This window comes from Schistocerca nitens, chromosome 2 (assembly GCF_023898315.1).
Source record: "Schistocerca nitens isolate TAMUIC-IGC-003100 chromosome 2, iqSchNite1.1, whole genome shotgun sequence".
Taxonomy (NCBI): Eukaryota; Metazoa; Arthropoda; class Insecta; order Orthoptera; family Acrididae; genus Schistocerca; species Schistocerca nitens.
Genome location: NC_064615.1, coordinates 790,272,817 through 790,298,311, shown reverse-complemented (window position 1 = coordinate 790,298,311; position 25,495 = coordinate 790,272,817). Strand labels below are relative to the sequence as shown.

At 42.0% G+C, this 25,495-nt stretch overlaps 1 protein-coding gene across 1 annotated transcript in view; it reads left to right on the top strand.

The window, feature by feature from the left end:
- The first annotated feature begins 5,710 nt into the window (after positions 1-5,710).
- The window catches only part of LOC126235334 (homeobox even-skipped homolog protein 2-like), a 39,680-nt gene continuing 19,895 nt past the window's right edge, over positions 5,711-25,495 (top strand). The window contains exons 1-2 of the mRNA XM_049944056.1: positions 5,711-5,778; positions 10,385-11,245. Coding sequence (XP_049800013.1) covers positions 5,767-5,778; positions 10,385-11,245 — 873 coding nt within the window. The 5' untranslated portion in view covers positions 5,711-5,766. The remainder of the gene's footprint in view (positions 5,779-10,384; positions 11,246-25,495) is intronic.

Here is a 25,495-nt window from a genome sequence, read left to right as displayed (position 1 = left end):
GCCCGAAGACCAGAATTTTGTTAGACAACTGCGAATGTCTGCCTACGAGAGACTATCGACTTTAGTATGAGACACAATTCAAGGGAAAAGAAACGGCACAGCACAAAGGAATTATCCGAATGGGACGGAAATCGGAAGATGTGGTGTACATGTACAGACAAAGAAGTGATTACAGTTCCAGAAAGATTTGATGATTTATTCAAGAAAAAGAGCTTCGCAAACTGAGCATGTCAACTACTTGTGGGCCTACCTCTGGTCGTTATGCAGGCAGTTATTCGACTTGCCATTGATTGACAGAGTTGTTGGATGTCCTCCTGAGGGATCTCACGCCAAGTTCGGTCCAATTGGCACTCTACATCGTCGAATTCTCGAGATACTTGGAGAGCCCTGCCCATAATGCTCCACACGTTCTCAATTGAGGAGAGATTCGGCGACCTTGGTAGGCAAGGTAGATTTTGGCAAGCACTAAGCAAAGCAGTAGAAACTCACCGTGTGCGGGCGGGCGTTAACTTCCCGAAATGTAAGACCAGGATAGCGTGCCATGAGGGCATCATAAAGGGGCGTAGAATATCGTCGACGTACGCTGTCCTGAAAGGATGACGAGGATGACAACTAATGGAATCCTGCTGTGAAATGGAATGGCAAACCAGACCATTACCCTTGGTTATCTGGCCGTAGGACGGGCGACAGTTAGGTTAGTACCCACCACTCGCTGTTCATCGTGGCTCAGTTCCAAGTGGGACTCATAACTGAATACAACTGTTTTCCTTTCAATGATATTCCAGCGGACTTAATCGAAAAGTTTCTATGTCAGATGCATCTGTATCGGCAGACTCAGTAATCAGCGCAGCCACAGCCTGGATATATCATTTTGAAGATATGATCTCCTCAGCCTTAAGTACTTTATTAATAGGCTCTACCAATTCCGCAGCATTTTAGCCGCATCATCAGGTGCAAAGAATCAAATCATTTTCTGATCGATAAAAAAGATCCAGCGTTTATAGTCATCCTGTTCTCTTTTCCCGATCGGTAGATGATTTTATTGCACCTAATGAGGCAGCTAGAATTTTGCGAGAGCAGTCGTGCCTAGTAATAAGGGACTTCAAAGGGAAGTGGTCTTACGTTCGAAATGGTGTCTATATCAACTAGGATAATACTTTATACTGAAATGAGTGGTGCCTTGTAAGCACACAGGCACCATTATCTCGCAAATGGTTCGATTGCTGGTCCATGTTTACTCGGATGTGTTTCATTCTCTTATTGTATACATCCATCCGTGGCAGTTTCTGCTATTAATTATGATACATCCTGTATTTGCTTCTCATGTTTCACATGATATAACACACGCTTGAACTTACATACACACACGCACGCACACACACACACACACACACAGAGAGAGAGAGAGAGAGAGAGATATCGGGAGGGGGGGGGGGAGGTAAGAGGAGAGAATTAAACTTCTCCTGACGGTGATATTCCTGAAAGCTGTCCCGAAAATACAATGGCGAATGAAAGTATCGAGTAAGTGCCAAATACGAATTACGAGGTCGTTGATTAAACATGTGCGAAACTGTTCTCGCGGTAAGTTTGCCAGAAATGAGAGTGCGATGAATTTTACATGAACAGTTACATACCAGAAAGATTTATGCACTAATGGTTGTCACCTTTCTCAAACGCAAGCCAAAAGGAAATGAGGAAACAAATTTCGTAGCAATGTTTTCGCAACCGTAGCCAATCTTTGGAAGGTTTGGTGGAGCTGAATTGCAGCAGCAAGTTCTATTATGCCGCCATTTCAGTGACGTCGGCATTGAAGAGTTGCTTTATAATTCAAATTGTTTCTCAGTAGAGCAAGCACTGACACTTTTCAGGGTTATACCACGTGATGAAAGCTTTAAAATCGTGCTCATTCATCAAGCTGGGGATTTTCGAATCAATATGCGACCTCTAAATCATGGAACTGGATTCCTTCTAAGAAGGAATCCATATGTATAGCTGCAAATAATTAAACAGTTATCATATTTAGATATATAGAAATAGGGAAAAGGAAAATATTTCCAGAAGTACGTTTTTTGAGCAAGATTTTCATCTAGTTTACTTTGCATATCGTCCACCACGGAGAAATGAGCAACAAATCGCTTTAAATGAATGGAGAATTTTCCTATGAGTGAGCAGCCAAGAGGAACAACTGCCTCAATATTTTAGAACTGAGTAGTCACCATACGGCCATCATATCGTTCAAAACGTGAATTTCTGAATGCTGCATCCAGATCTCTAGTAGTGTTCCTTATTACCAAACGGCATGTTCAGAGCTAGAGTCTGATGTTTAAGTGATGTCCTATTGGGTGACACTTCTGGCTAAAGAAATGAGGATGCTGCTACGAAGGCACTAAGTGCCGTGTGTTATATCCCATCTTCACGAGAATTTTTGTGGGGCTGTATTTAAATAAGGGAAACCGAAGCTACATGGTGCAAGTAGACACGGTGTTTGAGCAGTCTGTTACAAAAGAGTTGTGTAGACGATATGGCAGAACGGCGTGAATTTTCCGACTCTGAACGTCAAATATTATTCAGTGGAAGACCCTTGGGACTATCCGAGATTACACAAGAATTAGTAGAGATCTACAGAAACTAGGGAGTCTCTGTAACACAGCGGAGACAGATTTTGCACGCTCGTAAACCGCCGTAAAGAGTGGTAACCAGTGCATGATGTTATCACGAATTTGGTCCTGGAAAATCTCCCACGTCCAAATTTGTACAGAATCCAAAGGTCACCTGTAGTGAACGCTGGGTGAACGTGAGGGACATGCTGCGACCAGGCATATTCCAGATTCGTCCAAAAATCACATGCCTCTCAACATGTCATTGATTTGCTGCTGTGTGTGGTTTACGGACAGGGACAAGCGTGACAGCTCTCCACCAAAAAAATTTAGGTGACGTCTATCAGTTGACGCAGAAAGGTCAACACAACTTATAGTGCTGCAGTATTGAAGCAGCGCTGTAGACGCACTGTTATTGTCCATTACTACCACGTTTACAAGATGGAGGTCATGCCGTACTGTGTTCAGGTTGTGTGGTTCAGTTCTCACTCGTCGTTCTGTATGATGCTGTTCTATTCCATCATTCGACCAAACGTATCACGTATGGATTGATATTAACGAGATGTATAATCATGTTATGACTGACACATTACACAGATATCGATCAGTCCATTGTCTTCGAACTCATTCCATTGTTCATATTGCTAGGTCTAGAAGAGGTGGACTTCTCTTCATGTTTCCATCTCAATCTCTGGACGTGGTTTAATACTGGTGCTTCCGGTCACACAAAAGATGTCACGTGTACGCAATCTTTTGCAAAATTAATTAGTTATTGTGAGTAGCTTATTCTCATATTCTCCAGAATACTATATCTTTGGGATATCCTTTCTCAGCGTCTCATTTAATGAACATTAAAATACTCTGAACGAGGCGTAAGCTTTCAGGAAATCAGAGCGAGGTTTTCGACTGTTCCGCTCGACCACTCTGGGTGAAATCCCCATTGCAGTATATCCGAGAGAGTCTGACTCAAATGTCCCCTGATGCCGAGTCAGTTTAGATTCTCTGTGGTTTTCCGAAATCACTTGACGTATATGCAGGGTTGATTGCTCGAACAAAGCTATTGTTTGATACGTTGTAAAAGAAGCTCCAAGCCACTAACTCGGTAACATTTTCTTTAACTCATTTATTGTTTATTTTATTACCGGTTTCGAACATTTTTTCCATCATCCGATGGCTGCTTTGTACATAATATCGAATATTAATGCTGTTAATACTTGAATGGTGTCGTGTGCTACAGTGGATATATTTCAAACTGATAAACGTTCGAGAAGGAAATCGAATCTGCCACTTACACTGAATGTGATCTAGCTGCTTTGCGGCCGTGCATTTTTCTATGTAGCACGAAATATAGTGTAGATAAAAGTATCGCTATGATGCATGATCTTAAAATCATAGAGACGACTGCGTAGAGTCGAAATTGGATCACCATTTGCAGGTATACATTAAAAAACCAGATTTTACATTAATATCTCGTTCTCTGCATGCACGTATAGCGAGAAGAGTCACTAATATTTTATGGGTCACATACATTATTCCTGAAAAATGATTTGAAAGAATTAAGAATAACATAGTCGTGTAGTCGTCAATAATAAAAAACATAACTCAATGAGCAGCATATGCAAATTAAACGTACATGAGAAGTGTTAGCATGACACAAACAGTACTTTTTGATGTAATATATAAGTAATACAGTACTCTTAAACGCTTCCAACCAGAATCACTTTGATATTTGTGTTGTACAAGTGAAACTACGAATGGTGTCTCTGTAATTCTTATTCTTGCTTCTGATTTGCATTAAGCATTACATATTATTGAATGAGATGGGAATTTAAAAACACAAACATAACATACATTTGCTGAAAATATTTAATGTGTGTTATGTAAAAATTTTAATGCAAACAAGTGACATATGTATTTGTGTTAGAAGCTGGTGGTACCTGTTTTTAGTAGCCTTTGAAACTCTTCGTAGAAAATCACTGTTTGCTGGTTGTGTGGTGATGTACTTTCAGTTTTATGTATTCGTATTCACATATCTATGTTTGTATTCATAGTATAGTGCTTACTTACATAGCGAGGTTGCTTCAGTATTTTGTACAGAATGTTTCTTATCAGTAATGCGAGCAGCAACGGTAGATATCCTTAAATTCTTTGAGAAATGTGTACTGTGGTGCTTACAACGTACCTCGGAGCTTCCTCCTGCCTGAACCTTGTAATATTTGAGACAATATTGACATTTTATTTTATACGCGTCGAGGTATATGCATTTTGAATGCTGTTGCAGCTCATTGTTCGTGAAGAAACTACTTGAATGTTTGCAATTCTGAATAAACTATCTTACAGGAAACGCTGCCTAGAGAGGGTATGGTTGCATATCTGGTGACGGTTTTAGCACTTCGTGCTGTGTTTTGTTATCTATTAATAAAATAGTTTTAAAGCTATTATAATACTGTGCTCGTGTCATCTTCCAACACAGCGTGAAATCTGTCTCTAATGACTACGATGTCGAAAGGACGTTAAAGACTAGTCTTTCATCGAGGAAACCATGGCTTTTTTCGTTTGCCTTTTGTCCATTATGTATTACAGAAGTATTCTTCAGACGAGAGATGTATCTAGGCATTGCAGGTCAGAGGTAGAAGACTGTACTCATATTTTGCAACACAATGATTGAAATGCCAAACCAGCAAACGTTACAAAATTTTTCCATGGTTTCTCAAGATCGGTCTTGGAGAATGCTATCATTGCTCCTCCGACATAATCGCGGCCATCACGTCACCTTGACCCCATTCTTTTCAAAACAAAGTGTTTGGTGACCTTGACACGGAGAAGTTAATCAGTTCTCAGGTTTCCTTCAGATCGCTGTTACGCCTCCACTCGACTGTCGTTTCGTATTTCTGGATCCGCAGTAACGAGCAATAAAGGGTTAATGTCCCGGCCCGCAGGGGCAAGAAACCTATTAGCGGTGCGAGGGGAGTACTCGTGGCGTGGCGCTGCAGCGGTCATTGTGGGGGACAAAGAGAGCGTGGCTCAGTATCGGCGGTGAAAGGGGCGCCGCCGGGGAGAGAGGTATACGGGTATATAGGGGGCCCGCAGCCGCAGACCGGGCAGTGACGAGCAGCCGCTAGCAGCAGTCAGCACAAGGCACAACACACTCACCACTCCAGCCGGCGCGATGAGGCCCATGGTGAGTAGCAGCCACTGCCTCCGTGAAAGTGACGCCTCCTCCGCCTCCTCCACCTCCTCTGCACCAGGACGCCTTCTCTCAGGCGCCTATAACTGCTTTCTCCGCTTGGTCTATCATTACATTACCTAGGAGCAGTTTGATACACGCACTCACTGCCACCGGGCCACTGTACAACATTATTTCTCTCAGGTTTAAGAAAATTCGTATAACAACAAATTTGATTTGTATAATAATAAACCGACTGTAAAGTAACTTGCACAGAGATACTCTTCTTGACACTATGAAATCATTATTTTGCTTATGTGTCAGTTCCCCTAAGTTCCTTGGAAGACATTCCTTGTGCAGTTTTTGACTAGTATTGTGATAGATTTTCTCAAACATTATACCACATAGGAGCAGTTTCATTCATAATAATGCAACTATACAACCGCATAATATTATTTCCCACACGTTTCAGAAAAGTTCTTATGAGAATCAAGACATATACAAAGTGATGTAAACAGTTACTCTGAAAACTATGAAGCGGTTATTAAACTTAAAAAAAAAAAAAAAATATTATGTGTCTCTGTCCCTGAGGTACTTGACGGCCTAATCAGTTTCTGGCTTGAAATGTCAGTAATATTTATCTAGATTTCTACTAACGTAATCGTTCTACTGTGACACCTTAACAGTGAGGAAATCAGCACCTCTGTAGTCGCGTGTCTCTGAACTGTTTTTTTTCCCCCCCCCCCCATTATTGTACCTCGTGCATGCGTATATATCAGTGCGACTTCCGGTGAACGAAATCAGTCTCGAATTCACGGGATGCAGTTCATAAGGGATCTTCCCCTAAGGCAAAGACTGTCTAGTCGTTGCTGTGATTCCAAATTCGCCGGTACGCTACAGGAAAATCTAGTATTTGTCGTCCTAGCAGTTGAAAGTTACGCGGTAGGAGAAGACATATCCATTAGAATCATTTATCTTAATATACTGTTGTCTTCAGTCCATTTTCTGAGATGATGACCGCTTTGCGTTGCTGTATTCTCGTAACAGTGGAAGGACTGTTCATTCATTTCTGAAATGTGTTCGTTCCGTGAAGAATAAATTACGTTGTCAAACCTTGCGACGAGACTACTTATATCGCGGACGGAGATGAATTTGAGAGTGATGATCTTGATGGAATAAGTCATTTAAGAAAACTGTACATTGGCGTCTGCCCTGTGAACACGACAGTAGCTACTCCTGGGCACGGTGCCTGCTATTATATTTCTATTGCACTGACGTAAAATGTGATGTAAATCAGATACCTCGAAGCAGTACTGTTTCTCTCAGTCACCTGACTACTGTTAAACCCAGTGTTTACGCCGTTCTTGTAATTTCGGAGATAGTGGTAACTGGGACAACAGCAACAGTGCAGCTGATCTCCGTGTGAATTGAAGCATTAAAGGTAAACGGAGAGGTCCTGTTTCCGCACCGAGGTTGCGAAACATGATTCAGAAGTTCGAATTAAAAGTGATTTGGAAATTGCTCTTGCGAGAGGCCGACGCCCAATTGCGCCACAATTTGTTGAATAAGTTACTGTTGCTATGGCTTAGAATGCTGGACACAGTTTGTGAACTTCAAGCAGTGCGTGAGCTGTGTCACCGCAGCTGAATATACCAGTACCATGGCCCACCGCTGTTCAGGGCAGCAGTAGATCAATATTAAGTGTTGCTTCAGGCTTTCGTGGATACAAATGGTCGTCATATGAGCACCATTCGTAAACTGGAACGTAAACATGCTATGCAGTAACAAATGTTATTTTCTCATGTGGAAATTGAAATCTGTTATTTTCAGTGGTTTATTCGTCATTTCCTTTTCGGATTCCCTTACAAATTTTTCCATAAAGTTCCATTGTTCTACGGCCAATCGTTTTTCATGGGCATCCTCTCAAGTAGCGTAGGATTGATTATAACCACATTCTACATCCACCTTCCAGTTAGAAGTAAGAGAACTTGTTATATCGCAGCGGAAGCAAGGAAATTAGATGCGGAAAATGCTTGTTTTAATCTCATTCATTTTATTGATATGGCCAAGGGGGAGGGGCATTGGTGATAGGAAAGGGGACGAAATGAGCATGCAAAATCCCTGGCCTGCCTAACTCGCTGGTGTGCTAGTCATTGCAGGGTGGACTCGGTGCTGAGCAGAGGAGATTGAAGCATCTAGAAGCAAAATGCATTGATAAAAGTGTTGCATATGGAAATTTCTACGATATTATTGACAATATTAATAACAAATTTTTTTAATCATATCGAATTTTTATTCGTGCTCAGCTGGTCTTAAATTTTGGCAAAGAAATTCTGAGACTAATTGTCCTGTCTGTGGGAATGGGATTTTAAAGTTGCGGGAATAAACGACCCATCTTATGCGAAAGAGATTTCATAGTATCAAAAAAGACATAGTGTATTTGATTCTTTCGAAAACATGAAGCATCAGAGTTAAAGCGGCCAATGGCTTGCTTATTAAGACACATTGCTTTGACTGACTGTTCCATTCGTTTTTGCTAGCATATTTTATACATTATAAATGAAAAAACATCTTAATGGTGTAATATTGTTCAACATTTATTGTTTCATTTTACAACAGCTTTCGGCTGTTACGAAATCGTCGGGCAGAAATACAAATATATAAGACTGTGAAATTTTTATAGGATCAAATATTTCCAACTACTACATTTACAGCGTTATCTCAGTTGGTTACCAAAGATGACAGTATTTGACTTAGTACTAAAAAGAGAGGAATTATTTTGGTGAAAATTGCATGTAAATGGTTCAAATGGCTCTGAGCACTATGGGACTTAACTTCTGAGGTCATTAGTCACCTAGAACTTAGAACTACTTAAACCTAACTAACCTTCGGATATCACACACATCCATGCCCGAGAAAATGGGATGTAAAGCATTTAACTTTGGTAAAATACCGGAGACAATAAATAATTTGTTATATCATTTATTATTTAGAAACAGTACTTTAAAATCTTTGAGTCTAAAAAAAGTTAATTGCCACATATATTTATCTTTGTACCTGAGGATGGCATAAGAGTCGAAAACCGATTTGTAAAATAAAATATTAAACACTGTAGAACATCAAAGTAGCGTCACGTGTGTCCTCATTCATAACTTAGCATACATCACATTCTGAACAACTCTTGACCAACTGTGAGTGTTGTCAAACAAAAGAGCCTCTCAGTGTTTTCGCGCTGCTAAGGGTATTGGCTATAGACAAGTAGCGTGTACGAGGGCCCGACCTATGAGAACACAGGATCGTACCACCGTTAGAGCATCCTGCATCCCTCTCACTGTTTCTCGAATTAGATCACGATTGTTCTGACACCCAAGTCAAGTCTTCAGTTTGCACAATTAAGTCGATTACTTGCTTTGCATGTATTTCACCAAGTCGCGTCGTGGTCGTTTAGCTACGCATCGATAGTAACAAATGTTTCAAGGTTGTTTAGATGGCAATGAAAGACGGAATTAAGACATTTAACTGCAGGAACTTCTATTGTACTAGTGGATAAATAACAATTACGTTGCATTTCAATAAAGTACATGTACTGTACGCAGCGAAGTAGTCGTGATGAGAAAAATTGCCGAGCATGGTGCAAGTAAAAATGTAGATAACATTACATTACGGCCTGGGGGTACTGGTTTTACACACCAAACGAACCAATCGCAACGACCTTACGATAGTTGTTGCTGTTGTAGTCTACAGTCCGAGAGCGAGCTTGATCCAGTTTTTCACGCTACACTGTACTATGTAAACATAATCATCTTTGAACAACCACTTCAGCCTACAGGTATTTGAACATACTTTCTGTGTTCAGACCTAGGTGTGCCTCAATAATTTTTAAGTCTCGCATTTCCCTTCATTACGAAACAGAATGTTCCTTGTTGCCTCTGGGTGTGTACCATCAAGCGGTCTTTTCTAAAAGAATCGTACATGAATTTTTTTTTTCCTTAGTTCCATGCAGCATCACCTAGTTTGTCACTCCATCTAACCATCTTATCTTCAGCATCCCTCTGCGGCATCATACCTGGAAAGCCGGCCGGGGTGGCCTAGCGGTTCTAGGCGCTACAGTCAGGAACCGCGCGACCGCAACGGTCGCAGGTTCGAATCCTGCCGCGGGCATGGATGTGTATGATGTCCTTAGGTTAGTTAGGTTAAAATAGTTCTAAGTTCTAAGGGACTGATGACCTCAAAAATTGAGTCCCACAGTGCTCAGAGCCATTTGAACCATAACTGGAAAGCTTCCCTTCGTAACCGAACTACTTGTCGCCCACGTTTCAGTTCCCTCTAAAGCGTCACTCTACATGACATTACTCCAAATATCTTCAGGAGAAACTTCCTAACACGTAAGTTTATATTCGATATTAACAAATTCCTCATTTTCGTTAATTCTTATCGTGCTTCAGCCAGTCTGCAATTTACATCGCCTCTTTTTTGGCTGTGTGTGATAGCTTTTTTTCCCCAGCTGGTAAACTTACCAATTTGAGGACTGATAGGGCATCAGGAAATATCAGTCAACGAAAGCATTCGACTTTACTTTCTGCGGAAAGCACTGGTGTCAGCGAGGTGTTGTCCTTTGCAGATTACGGCAGTGCTTGTCGCGCTCGTGTGCGTGACTTCTTCGAGCTCCTCCCAGGCGGTCCAGCGTCGTGAGGCGGCTCTCGACAGCTACAGCTCCGGAGGTGGCGGTGATTACAGCGGCGGCTCCTACGGTGGAGGCGGCGGTGGTGGCGACGGCGGTGACTATGGGGGCGGCGCCAGCGGCGGTGGCGGCGACTACGGCGGCGCAGTCTCTTCTGCGTACAGCGGGGGCGGCGGTGGTGGTTTCACACCCAGTGCCAGCTTCGGCGGGGGCAGCGACAGCTACAGCGGGGCCGCTGCCGCTGGGGGCCAAGGCGCGTACATCGGCGGCGGCGGCGGTGACGTCGGCGGGTACGGAGGTGGAGACCTGGGCGGTGGAGACCACGCGGCCCTCGGAGGCGGCGGCTACGGCGGCGGTGCTATCGGCGGAGGTGACATCGGGGGTGGCGGCTACGGAGGAGGCGGTTACGGAGGCGGATACGGTGGAGGCGGCTACGGAGGCGGCGCAGCCGGTTTCGTAGCCGAGCCGCAAGTGAAGACGGAGCTGAGGCCCTACCAGGTGCCCGTGGTGAAGATCATCCGAGTACCCGTGGCCAAGCCGATCCCGGTAGCTGTGCCCAAACCCGTGGGCGTGAACGTGCCGCAGCCGGTGCCCGTGCACGTGAAGGTGCCGTTCGAGGTGAAGGTGCCGGTGACGCGCGTCTCTCGCGTGGAGGTCGAGAAGCCCATCCCGGTACCCATCGAGAAGCACGTGCCCCACTACATCGACAAGCCGTACCCCATCACCGTCATCAGGCACGTGCCCGTGCACGTGCCGCAGCCGTTCCCCGTGCACGTTCCCGTCTACAAGCACGTCTACCACGTGCCCAAGCACCATTAGCGTCCGCCTGCAGTCCTGCTGTCGCCACACGCCTCATCAACCTCCCTCACTCACATCATCCACTTTTGCTTAAATGTTGTCTTTTATTGTTGAATTTGGTTGTTTCCCTTTGTTATCTATTTTTTATACTTTTGTACATATTTTGTAATAAAATGCAGTGAAAACGTATGTAAAAGATGAGTTATTTACTTGACACTCCTTCATCGACTCCAGTAAGAGCACCATCTCCTCTTACGATTCGGCTCAGAAAGAGATACGTGCTAAAAACTGAGAAAAAAGAAGGACTGCATGATGGGAACATTTAAGATTTCAGGGATTAACCTGAGTAAGAGTAAGAGCTCTTGTAAATTTTGTGGGGAAGACGAAGTTTTGAATACATTCAACAAGTAATCGAGGAATTAGGTGAAAGTGCTGCGATGAAGTGATTATCATTCGCACAGGAGAAGAATTCGTGGCGGGTTGCATCAACATGGACAAAAAATAAAAAATAAATAAAATACTTTTTAGTTCTCTACAAAAGCTATTACATTGAGAATTGTACAACTATAGTAGTTTCTCACCACATTGCCACTGAGTTCTTACTAAATATCGGACACATATTTGGGAATAACAATGTAGTGTGATGTGTCAGGGAATTATCACATAGTTTTAACTGTCGTTAAACCAAATGTCAGGTCTCATTTCAGTGGTAGCACTGCGTGTTTGGGAGCTGAAGTTGTCAACAGCAGTTCGCTTACAAAACGGTTTTAAGGAAACATTATTTAAGTATGTAGAATAAATATCAGTAAGAATGGGAACATCGAGCACATACAAACGAGTGCAGTACTGACTGACGATCACTGGTTTATATGAATGATGAGAGAGTATGAGAAAAGTCGACACTTTAAAAAGATTCCTTGTTTCTCACCTCAGGCCTACTAGCGTAACCAATGAAAGTTCGAAATATTCATAGTGGATCCAGAAGTACCGTCCACTGCAAAACAATATTGTGACTTACGGACGTGTAGATTCATAAGTCTATCCGCATCGCTCCCATAGAGAGTTTTCAGGAATCAGTTTTTATATCTACTAGCTTCCAAATAACGCCCATGAAACATTCAAGAAGTGAAAGTAATAATAAGTGCAGAGAGTGTGTGGAGCATAAAGTGACATGGTGCAGGACAGAAGAAAGTGAGAGGGAGAAAGTGCAGTTCAATGAGAGGTTGAACATATATTTGAGTGCTGGAGATGGTACAGTGATGAAGACAAGAGTGAAGAGGCGTCACTTCATTCACTGTATTTCTATGTCGGAAGTATCACTACATAAATAAATGGGTTTATTAGTAGAAATATGAGTGATCCAAAAACAAACAAGAAACAAAGTAACACTCTGAGTGCAAAAACGATCGAAAATGAGAAATAAATTTGATGTCGAATCATAGGTTCTGGTATCACTAAGCTGACTGGTGACAGAACCGATGGCATTTAATGAGTTTTTAATGAACATACTAGATTTATTTTCTAGAGTAACTGAATATTGAGCTACGTAAGTCAATGGACAACGCATTAGAAAACGAAACTGTCCTGCAATACTAACACGACTGCTTTGTGTACCTATTATGAAAGGTGTGAAATAATGGTTTCCTCCTTGGGAAACCAATGTATCCTAAATTGTTTGCATTAATGCACGAATTAAATTCAAATTTTAGTTCCTATACGGACACAACAACCATAGCGTACGTTGCACATACACTTATTCCATGTGTAACTGACGTAGTTCATTAGGTTGTATACTTCTTTCACTGTTTATGTTACGAATAAGAATACAACTAAGCTAGGAAATAATGACACTTTTTGGTTGTCGTAATCGTTTCTCTCCCATGCAATGAAGGTACACAAACAGAAATTTTGTTTTTGCGCTAACAGTGAATCTTATTCTGGAAACATCCACAGGCTGTGGCTAAGCCATGTCTCCGCAATATCCTTTCTTTCAGGAGTGCTAGTTCTGCAAGGTTCGCAGGAGAGCTGCTGTAAAGTTTGGAAGGTAGGAGACGAGGTACTGGCAGAAGCAGATCTGTGGGGACGGGGCGTGAGTCGTGCTTAGGCAGTTCAGTTGGTAGAGCACTTGCCCGTGAAAGGCTAAGGTCCTGAGTTCGAGTCTCGGTTTGGCAAACAGTTTTAATCTGCCAGGAAGTTTCAGTGAATCACACTATCTAACCGACGATTTAGAATAACGTGGCGTCATTCATATGAACATACGCAGAAAGTATTACAAGTTAGCGACCTATGAATACTTGTATGGTGGACTAATGTCATTGTGTATAATAATCGAACTGTTTGGAAAGTTTACGGCACATGGTTCATAGAAAAACAGTCCCGGAAACTTTTTACTGTAAATTGTTAGAATTTTTACAACAGATTATGATAATTTTCATATAAATATGTAGTGATACAAATGTTGTCACAAAAATAAGAGTTTACAGAGGAAGACTTTAAACAAGGCGAAAGGCTAAGTGACAAGAAAATACATCGGCAGAAATTTTACTTATAAAGACAGACATATTGTCTAAGAGAGTAACAGACAGTGTTATTTATCTGAACCTGTTATTTGGTAGCCGGGTTTGCATGTTAACTGAGGTGAACGTAGCCGATTTCGGTGTCTAGGTGTCATTTTAGGATCTGTCTGATTAGTTATAGTGGATATACATTGTCATAAATTCATTATTACAGATTGTTGTTGCACGGTAAGCCATGGTGATTCTTCTTCCCATCCTCCGGCGTTGCTATTTTCAGTTGGTTGTTCGGAAAAGTAGGAGGAAAACATAAGATACAATAAATATTTGGATTCATCATACACGGTTGCTCGAATAGTCTAATTATGTGACTGCTGTGGTATGCTGAAGATGCGGGTCGGAATACCGGTCTGTTGCTACACTGTAGCCACTCATCCAGATCGGAATATTCCCGTAGAATCAAAACCGGTTCTGCTCACGTTGGTTAAGCTCCATTTGTGACAAGATTATCTTGTAGTAGTACGCAAAGGAAACCGGCGCAGTGAACACTGCGATAATTATTTATCATCGGTATTCGTAGTAGCGAGGCAAACAAGCATTAATAGTTTCTGAATGGCACTGTCATCTTCAGACATTTGATTGTTTGCAAAGTTTAGGCAACATTTTCACTGTTCATCTTCTATTATTACTTAAAAAGATATATGTGAGAATATTTCGATCTTGAGTTATGAATAAGTGGAATGATCACATAAAACACATAGTGGGAAAAGCGGACACCAGACTCAGATTTATCGGAAGAATCTGAAGGAAATATAACTCATCCACGAAAGAAGTGGCTTATAAGGCGCTTGCCCGCCAGTTTTCTTGTGTATTATTAGTCTATCTGGGATCCCTGTTAGGTAAGCCTGATAGAGCGGATACAGAAGATCCAACGAAAGGCGGCTCGTTTCGTCACGGAATCGTTTAGCTAGCGAGATGCTAAACAAACTCCACTGGCAGACGTTACAAGAGAGTCGTTGTGCATCACGGGGGAGGAGTCGGACAACTTCCCCCCACGTACATCTCGCGTATTGACCACCAGCAGAAAATTCGTGAAACTAGAGCCAATACAGAGGCTTACCGACAGTCATTCTTTTCACCCAGTATTCACGAGTGGAACAGGGTTCGAGGGATCAGACAGTGGCACCGAACGTACCCTCCGCCACACACCATAAGGTGGCTTGCAGAGTATGATGTAGGTGTAGATGTAGGCCCCAGCCGACGTGGATCGCGAAATTTTAGTTATACTGTCATTTACTTACTGCCAAGAAAATTTTCTCTGGTTTCCACGAATACACTTGCCAGTTTTTAGGAAATTGCCCACCAGAAACATCTATGGCAGTGTACGTCAGAGGTGCAACGAGTTCTCAAGTAAGTCAACACCAGCGTCCCTATTTCTGGGTATTTTATTTCCAGAGTTCCACACAGCAGCTAGTCTCCAGAGTAACGCCTCGCGCCAGTAAATGGGAGGACTGTAACAAAATTGGGTCACGGACCGCCCCGAACACACAACATGTGGGCGGATCTCCTCAGTTCCTTACGCCCCCGACTCTAATGCGCGGAACTTGTCGGAGACTTACAGCAGACTGATTGCAGCGGCGGAAATCCGCCGTAGTGTGTCTGGAAACCAGTAGCCCCTGAACAGACTCGCAGCCAGAGTAGGCCAGGCTGTGGAGGGCTGACTACTGCTTCAGACTAAATAACAGCTTTCTATCTCCGTACTCACAGGTTTATGTAGGCGGAAACAGGATTACTTTTTATTTTAATATTATCATCCATACAACAACCCCCCCCCCCCCTCGTATGAGCACACACACACACACACACACACACACATACTTACACATGCACATGCACACATACCCACAACTACAAAGGCTAAATTTTGATTTTTGTCTGGGGAAAGGTTGTCCCAGAAACAAAACTAATGTTCGTTTGTCTACACTCTAGTACCTCTTACGGATACTAATGAGTTGTTTCCTGCGATGGCTCAATGAGCCTAAAACTGTTTCGAAAAACATATCTTAGTAGATGATGTTAAGAAATCTCTAATGTCGCAAAATAGGGGGCCTATTTCCGATAAGACGACGTCTGCCTTCCCAAAGAGATTCACGGTAGGTTTTGTTTTCAATCGATAGAGACGTTGAGATATGAACTTAGGCATAGGCTGGAACAGAGGGATGGGGGCGGCAAATATGGGTCATCAGGTGCTTTCAGACTAAAGTGCGTTTAGTGTGGCTCTTTTTACGTAGAACAGACAGGCAGAAGTTTTTTTTAAAATGCTTCAAAGAGCATGTGGGTCCCGGTAGTATAACTGCGTTCGGGCGACATTTAAGGGATAAGCGCCACCGTGTCGGTAGTACAGATAAATCCATGAAAATTTTGCCTCGTGCGCCGAAGAGCATGCAATTGGATATTCTGGACGAACTGCAGATTTTCAAAAGTCAAATAAAGCAACCGGATAAGGTTCCGAATGAAAGGTGGAGTTACGTTACAATATGTTTTGTATCCTCTTTCAAAACAATTTCTAACGCTGCGTCAAATGATTGTTGTTGATTCTTCTTCCTCTCCCACATCCTGCTCCTATGTCCCTCCTCCCTCCCACTTGCCTCATCTTCTTTCCCTCCTCCCTACCTTCACCTTCCTCCATCCGGCAGGTTACTCTGCACAGTTACTTCAAATTCCCCATTGTTTTTCCCTTCCCTCATACTTTTTTTACCCGATGATTGGTAGATGTAACCTTCCTCCCTCCTTGTAGCCCTTGACTCCTCTCTCCTGCCCACCCTCCCTGGCTATCTTAAGCAGCACGTCTATGAAGAAAAAAGAGGTCCGCATTCTATGGTTCTTTGTCAGATCCTCCTGGAAACATGGCTTCTTTTGTGTACTCAAGAAAATGTAGTAGAGAGACCCACCTTCCTCCACTCAACCAGACCTGCCCCCTATTAGTAGCCCCTTTACTAGTCTTTGAATTATGTTTTAATTATTCAGACTTATTTTTGGATTCTTTTATACTAATGCTCCATGGATGAGGCAGCTTTGGGTTGCTGATCTTGGTATATGTGTGTTTCGCTGGGGTAATTGGTTGCTGCTGTCGAGGCTGTTTCTACAAGTAAATTAAATTTAAGAGTGAGCAAGAGAATGATTTTAGATTTGTTTTAATTCACTTGCTTCTGTGAAACAGTATTTCACGGGGAAGTCAAGTTCTTAATTAACTACCAGCGCAAAGCTGGCTGTGGCTGGTAATCAGATCGTGAGAAGTATTTTTTAAGTTAATATCGCTTTAAGAATTTTATGCTGCAGTATACCATGTTACTATTATGGTTGTACCCGCTAGTCTGTTTTCTTCCCTCCAGTTATGATATATCGTTGGCACCTTTGATAGTGTCCTTTCTAAGCGATTCGTGGTGGCAGAATAAAAAATGGTCTTGTTTTCGATTTATGCCACAAGGATCCGATTTATGGTGGACAAATGTGTTGGTTAATATGTTATAAACCATTAAGAGCTTAATGTTTTTAATGTCGTTAACAGCCGTTACCGTGATTTTCATTTTCGTACGTCTTCTTCTTTACGAAAATATAAAATTTGGTTTTACTATAAAGTTTTCGTGATAGTCTAATTGTGATTTTCATTTTAAAATTTGACGTCTTTTCATTACAAGAAAATAAAATGTTTTGATCAAAAGATTTTGTTTTAAACTAATTGTCTCACCTATGCTTGTTTGTAAAAAGTGGCTCAGGTAATGCTTCAGTGCTCCGAGTGTGGTGCTATGTGTGTCATCTTATTTATAAATCACTCCCTGTTACGATATAAGGAACTCTATATGGAAGAAAAACGATGTACAATTTCTTAGCTGTATGACTTACACACTCCTGCATTTACTATTTTGTTGTGTGGATGATGATTATGGTACGCAATAAAGATTTCTCTAAATGTCCGATAGAAGAGCCATTTGGAAGAAAATTTCCTTGTGCTGACTGAAAAGACTGTCAGTCTCTGTTTGTATCCGGTTTCATGATAGCTTGCATTGTACTCGTTTAGATAACAATTGTCATGACTTTTTGCTTTGTGGAGTAATATTTATTGTGACTAGATGGTACGTACTTTGATACGTTAGGCATTGCACTTCGTGACATGCATTGGCTGTTTGGTACTTTATGTAACAAATTGTAATTTTAACCCACTCTTTCAAAGGATGACTTTAGAATTGGGTATGAGCAAAAACCCGGAACTGGTCATCACCAAGTAATAAAAAGAGCTGTTTTGCAATTTCGGCTGCTTGAAATACTGAAATAGTATCAAAAGTTGCTGACCTCAGCATCCCAATTCCTTTCTCAAACTGAAATTGAAAATAGTTCCAATATCCCCGCTCCGAAAAAGTTTTTTGAGAAGGTTGGTTATCACGCAAAGGCCTGAACTCGTGATTTATCTCCATTATATTTACTTGGGAACCGTTCTTGCCGGCCGGTGTGGCCGTGCGGTTAAAGGCGCTTCAGTCTGGAACCGCGTGACCGCTACGGTCGCAGGTTCGAATCCTGCCTCGGGCATGGATGTGTGTGATGTCCTTAGGTTAGTTAGGTTTAATTAGTTCTAAGTTCTAGGCGACTGATGACCTCAGAAGTTAAGTCGCATAGTGCTCAGAGCCATTTGAACCATTTTTTTTTTTTGAACCGTTCTTCTCCACCACAGTTTCGGTTGCAATTAGCTGAAAAGAACTGTGCATCTACAATGTGCCCAATGACAAGTAAGTTTCTCTATTCTGTGAGGTGGAGGATGATTGTTACCGGCACATAAATAGCAATAAAATAATAATTTGCTTTCATTCAACAGCCAACTTAAGGAATGAAAATTTACCCTGTAGGAATCTTCTGGACACTCAGCGTTTTTCATCCGTGTAATCCAGAGGGTGCCCAGTTTCATATCGTGTTCCTTGACTCCCGACAGAAATTCTCACAGCTGCGCACTATTTAGTGAGAGAAATACCGGCTTAGGGAATATAAGACCAGCTGTAGTGCTCAATGTATCATTCTTAATGGGGTGAAGTCGTCATATATAGTTTTTCTCAAAATATTTAACTTTTTCACACAGTAAAATCACGTAAAAGAACATAACTATAAATAATTTTAGTCTTCAGTACCGAAATCTGTAAGAAATTGTCCATCGAGCTACTTCGTAGCTGACGCTTCCTTAGAACTCACATCAGAGGGTTTTTCACCCATTATGTAACGTTACATGTTAAATATTGTCGCAAGCTTTACGTATTGTAATCTTGAGAAAATACGGATATGCAGTCCTTTATTTTGCATGAGGAGTTACTTTCTCGTATTCATCCCCTATGTACACTAGATACTGTGGGTTGTTAATTTAAGTCCAAAAGTTGTATGACTTGTGTGCGCCATGAGCCATGCTGTAGAGTGTAGCTTTGCTTTGGGAAACGGTTTCCATACGCGCATCACGGCGTTAGGGCCCTGTATACTGCGTATGTCCATTCTACTGATCATTTGAATCGTGTCCCTTGCTGTGTCTCATGGTGCGACAAATTTTGGACACTCAAAACGATGATCAATTGCATCTTCCGAATTACAATTTCCACATGTTGCCGCCGGTTTCAACTGACTGGAGTGAAGCTTGGAGATGCTCGCTAAAGTCCGGTTCGTCACTCTGAACCAAGTCGATATGGCGCCTTCTGGTATTATTTTCATCACTAAATCTTCCCACATGATTGTCCAATTGTGCTGTGATAACTGCAATTCCCATTTATTAGAAATTGGAGTTCCTTTGAGGATTATGGCAATTTTACGAGCTCTTCCTTCTTTAGGACGTCTGTTAGTATAAACGTTTTATTGAGATAATTATTTCCGACGAAGTTAAATGGGTATTAACCGTTGCTAGCTCTGACATCGGGCAATGTTTATGAGACAATACAGCAGTTGGCGATTGTTAACTCTTTTCTATTACACGCTCAATTCTGTTGACGAGTGGTGCTGCGTATTTTGCGAGCATGTCTGTCAGTCACAGTACACCCTCATTTAAGCTGAGGGTGCAGGTATGCAGAGAGACTATAATATCTCACCCCTCCGTGTAAACCAATAAATCGCTTGCTGTATAGGTCTTCCTGTTTTTTTGGGTCAACGGGAGGACCTGAACTAAGTACCACACTTTTGCGAGTATTTTTGTGTTGATTGGCTTTACGTTTTTCTGTAATTGCAAAATTTTTACCCGTGTGGTAGATATCTACTACCGCTCTTATTTTATGTAGCATTGTGCACCAATTGAGAATCTACGTTCTTTGCGGGTTATCTGTCGCAATTATGCCTAACACCTGGTACTGTGAACCAGTCCCAGTGTATATTCGACCTTTGATTTGAGATGCTCTTACCTTTAACAGTGTACAAAAAATAAAGTGTATAACGTCATTATCCTTATTATCCCCATGAGGATATTCGCGGATGACGTTATTATATACAAGAAAGTTTTCTTTTACTTTATTTGGCTTTTCGGTACGCACTCATGCAGTCCTCTCAACAGTGGAGCATCAATTATGACTACACACACGTAGGGACACAAAATGCCTAGTTCCCGTGGAGAAAATTTCAGATCTGGCAAGGAATACAGAAAATTTCAACACCAGAAAACTGCACCGAGATGCAGAAAAACTGATGAGGGTACCCGCTTGGCACAGGAACTGTTGGTAGACCCTCAAACTAAAATGGGTACTGCTCGATCAGACAGTTTTCGATGGGTCACTAGAGGCAGGAAAAACTGTAAAGCACTTATGGATAGCAGTTCGTAAAGAACTAAAGTGAAAGGAGCACATAAAAGTAGTTACAGAAGAAACAGATGACTGAGAGTCAATGGAAGAACCCGAAGGAAATGTAGCTCTTTGGCGACGGAAGCGCTTGACGACACACTCGTTCGACCCACTGTTGAGTATGCATATTGCTCGCAGTCTATGTCTATCAGTCGGCTGGAATTCTGGAGAAGATAAGGAAAGTCTAAAGAAGGGCGAAGTGTATCGTTATGGGTTCATTGAGTAAGAGCGAGAAAGTTACGGAGATCCTCAGCGACTCCAAGGGAAAAGCTAAAAGAGAAGCGTTTTGTATATAGAGAGGATTTCATTTAAAATTAGTCCTTCCCACACACGTCTCGTGAAATGATGACGGGACAGTCTGAGAATCCGGAGCTGATTCGCAGGCTTACTATTGCTTTTGGAGTCATTGGTGTATTTTGCGAGATGGTAGGTAAATTTCAGAAACAGCAAAGGAAGGAAAATTAAAGTAGCGAAAGAATACAGATCAGGAAGAAAGTGTTTGAACATATTAGGGCTACTAAAACATGGGATACGCTAAATAATTTTTACCAAAGCTAAAAATACTACCGTGGAATCCAATGCGTCCTCCGTCCGTCCCCCAACGCTCGCATTAATTAACTGTCGAAACTGGCTTGCGGATTACACTTGTAAATATGGGCGTAGCGTGACGAATTAACTGCGTTCCGCGTGCTAATATAGCGACTCGTAGTTACGAGGAGTGAGTCAGCTATAAGCGAGACCCAGGTACGAGCCGCCGGGGAGCGGCGACCGGCTGCACGCAGCGTGAAGTTGCACGCGGCTGCAGTTTATGCCAGGTACTTGACGCGAGCACACTCAAGGGCGTACTTGTTATGGGAAGAAAGCTGGCGGCGTTTCACTGCCGCGGTTACTGTCTCACGGCCACTCCACAGCAGGTCATTAACATCTTCTAAAGCCGAAGTGCTGTGGCGTGGAGAGGAACAATGTCACTGACAGGGAACACGAGGTCAAACAGTAGGAATACTTGAGAACGTAACTCACGCAGTATAGAGTACCCTTAAGCCAATGAAAGCTTTTGAAAGTATACCAATAAATAAATTGCTGTAGCTACCCTACCTGCCGCGCGGGATTAGCCGAGCGCAGTCATGGACTGTGCGGCTAGTCCCGGTGGAGGTTCGAGTCCTCCCTCGGGCATGTGTGTGTGTGTGTGTGTGTGTGTGTGTGTGTGTGTGTGTTTGTAGTTAGGATAATTTAGGTTAGTGTAAGCTTAGGGACTGATGACCTTAGCAGTGAAGTCCCATAAGATTTCACACACATCTGAACATTTTTTTCTACCCCACAACTTCAATATTTTCTGCCTATTACCAGCCGATTGAAATCTTAAGGTGAATGACGACCACTATTAAGCAGGATAACACGTTTTATTTAATCTTTTTTCTTAATTCATCAGTCCGGTGTTCTTCATCCAGCCCAATACTAATCTATTCATACACAAAGACTTCTGCTTCCTCTATAATCTGCTTTTCGTTCTCAAATCTGTCTACGTTCCTGTTTCTCAAATATGGTTTATTCCTGTATTAAATTATCTGTTCTTGAATGTCCGGAGGGTATATTCCTTCATTTCGAAACAATTTTCAGACTTTCCGACCCGTCAGTTCTTCATACAGCATGTTTCACAACTGCTGAAATAGATTCCCATGGGTCGTAGATAATGTACTGTTTCTCCTGGGTGGATTTGGGTTTGAAAAAAGGTAAACTAAATATTACGATAAATTTTATAAATAATTGACAAGTACGCCAAAGAAGAAGAGATAGAACTGCAATGGACATGTTATTCCATGGACTCTTGCGCTTATATGCATGAACTATTTTTCCTTTGCCTTTCACTTATCTTATCTGCTTGGATTCAGACCTAAGAGGACGTTCTTGTGTAAAGCTCATCATGCTGTACCAGCTGATAATGTAAGTTGTACTTAAAACCCGTAAAATATAATGTTTATTTTGTCAAAAGAATTTGTGTATGTGGTCCATTAGTTGGTAGTCTGATACCTGGATTGTCTCAAGTAGATATGGGCCTTAACAAAGAATTTCCATTGTTAGGCGCCATCTCAGAAAAATCTTTAAAATTTTTCTTTTAGCTCATCTACTAGACGTGCCGTCGGTTAGGACAATTAACTTTATTTCAGATCCCACGAGACCGGAGGCAGCTACTAATAATTTAACCATTTTACTTACAGATTTTCTTTATACAACGAGAAAACATCCCTGGCAGAAAAGGTCTTGTCACAGGATTCCAGTTCCATTATAGGATTTCATTTGTAGATGCTACTCTTGTTATCTTATAACGGGGAAACGAGACGAAACCACGATATTAAGTTACGTATTGCAGTAGTGTACATTAAACAGACTTGGCAAAGATTTTCTGTTGCAATAAGCACACGACTTATCACGAGCCTGGAATAATATCTGTAGTGTTGGGTAAATAAGAAAAGGAGAATTAATTATCGCCGATTACGTAACTACCCTGAGAACTGAGCTAGTTTACTGAGTGCTTATACAAGTTGGGCTAAATCAAACAACATATTACACTATTAGTAATACTCCTACATTTGTTATTTCTCTTTTATGCTGAGCCATTGCATTAATGTGTGTTTTTTTATATAAGTCATGGCTCATATTCATTCTGTTTCATTACACTGATAGCAAAGAAAAGAGTAAAAAATAATTTTTATTTTATTACATTACAATAAGGTGTTGATAAGGAACCCAAGTCCAGTAGACTACACAACGCATGTATCGAGAACTTTTACCGTATTACTTGAGTTCATCATAAACCAATTTCGACTACAGCGACTACGAGGAACTGGTACGTTCGCCCAAAGGAGGGCTGACGGTTGTGCTCCACTGACGTGCGAAGTGTCTACGAAAGCATTCATGTTCTGTAGAGCACACAGGTCAGGGCCCATTCTCTCCGTTGTGTGCGTACCGTGAGACGGGAGCTACGAAAGTGATCCGACACTCGAACTTATTTTACATGCAAAGGGTACGTTTCTGGACGTAGGTTCCTTATCAAATTTATGTGTGAAGTCCCCTCTGCAACACCTAGAGGCCTGTTTTCAGTGCAGTAAATTCCTACTTCTATAATTCGGATTCATGGGCATTTGCACACGATACCACTTAGTAAAATCTAGCAACCTCTGTGATCCCTTTAACCCTTTGACTACCTAGGGGACGTATGTATCCCACGATAGTTCATCAGAAACCGTTGGAAGTTTCGCGTGTTATTGCTGTGTATCAGTGACCTAATAATGTTTAGCACAATTCTTATGCATTGCACCTGCAGGATGAGCTGTCCTCAAGTTTCATTGTTAACCCTCGTCACTGTATTATCACGTTGAAATAGTTCACACCTGCAGATAGGCAACCCAGTTGCCAGATTCGCAAAGCAGGCTGTCTCCGCCCCTTCATTGACGTACCGCGTCAACTACTTACACCCACGAATTGGCACTGGCCACATCACAAACGAAGCCCATATTGAGTACCTGCAGTGTGAACTAGAAACTTCGAGAGATGCTTGGTCCACTAATGTGCGTTTGTTTTCAGCATGCATTGCCGGCTTTGCGCAGTCGTCTTCTGAAACTCCGGAGGTACTGATGAATAACCCGGTATGCCATACCCCCCCCCCCCCACCACCACCACCCATTAACTCCCTTGGAAAACGAAACAGCCTGAAATATTTCTTCATATTGTTGCTTCTGACTAAGGCATTAATTAAAATAATCGTACATTAATGTTTTTATAATATATTTGGTAATCAAGGATTTAATGGCAACATCCTATACTGGAAAGAGATCCATGAGGCAGCGAAAGCGTTGTGATTTCTAAATACGATCGTTGCCCTCAGTCACCGACATTGTTCGGTACTGAGTCAATGTGCGCGCATCTCGCACAATGGCGTCAAATATACGGCCAGTGGCTTACGGAGCTTCACAACCAAGTTCACGTCGTAAAACAGCGCTGAAATAACTGGAGTTCGATGATATGGTCTTGTTGAAGCTACGGATCAGCTGGAGAATGTTTTACGCGAGCAAATGGATATACATTATGGACAACTAGGTTCTTGTACCGCTCGCCTGTTAGAGACCATGATATATGTAATGAAATAATAAGCAACCAGTTGCATATAAGAAGTTTACTTTCTCGACCGGTTTCGGGGACTTAGGGCGCTTCTTCAGAAGGATATGCCTATCGCATTAATTGCGAGAGTCAATAATAGAGTGCACACATCACAATGACATAGTCCTAAAAAAGATGGAATAAGGATCCATGCCACTGAGCTGTAAACACTTTATTACTGACACTCACAAATAATGCTGTAGGGCTATCCTTCTGAAAAAGGGCGCTAAGTGCCCAAAACTGGTCGAGAAATTAAATTTCATATATGCAACTGGTTGCTTATTATTTCGTTATATGCGACTGCAATTGCTGACGATGGACAAAATACTAAACCACGATATGTGTATTACATGTCCAGTTGCGTACTACCCAAACATTTCCCACGAAAACGCCTCCTCTTGCATCGTAAAGATATCTTGTTGGCAACTAGTATGCCAAGCCTAACGTAGTTTTCCATATACCTGTAGCTGTTGGCATGTATCCGTGTATCAGACTCGGCAGTCCAGAATACCTGTTACTATGCGCCGAGGGACGAATGGTGTAGGCTGTGCGATGGTGTTAATCTCTATGCTTTTTTACATGCGGTGAGATAAGGTGTACGTGTTTAGCTTATGTTCTCCATAACGTTGAGATGTTTCTCGTTACAATGGCTGCTCATCAGTTGTTGTCCTCCATTCAATGAACAAGTGGTGTACTCCTCTGTGGCCTATCCACTGTTACAGTACGTAGGTGCCGAC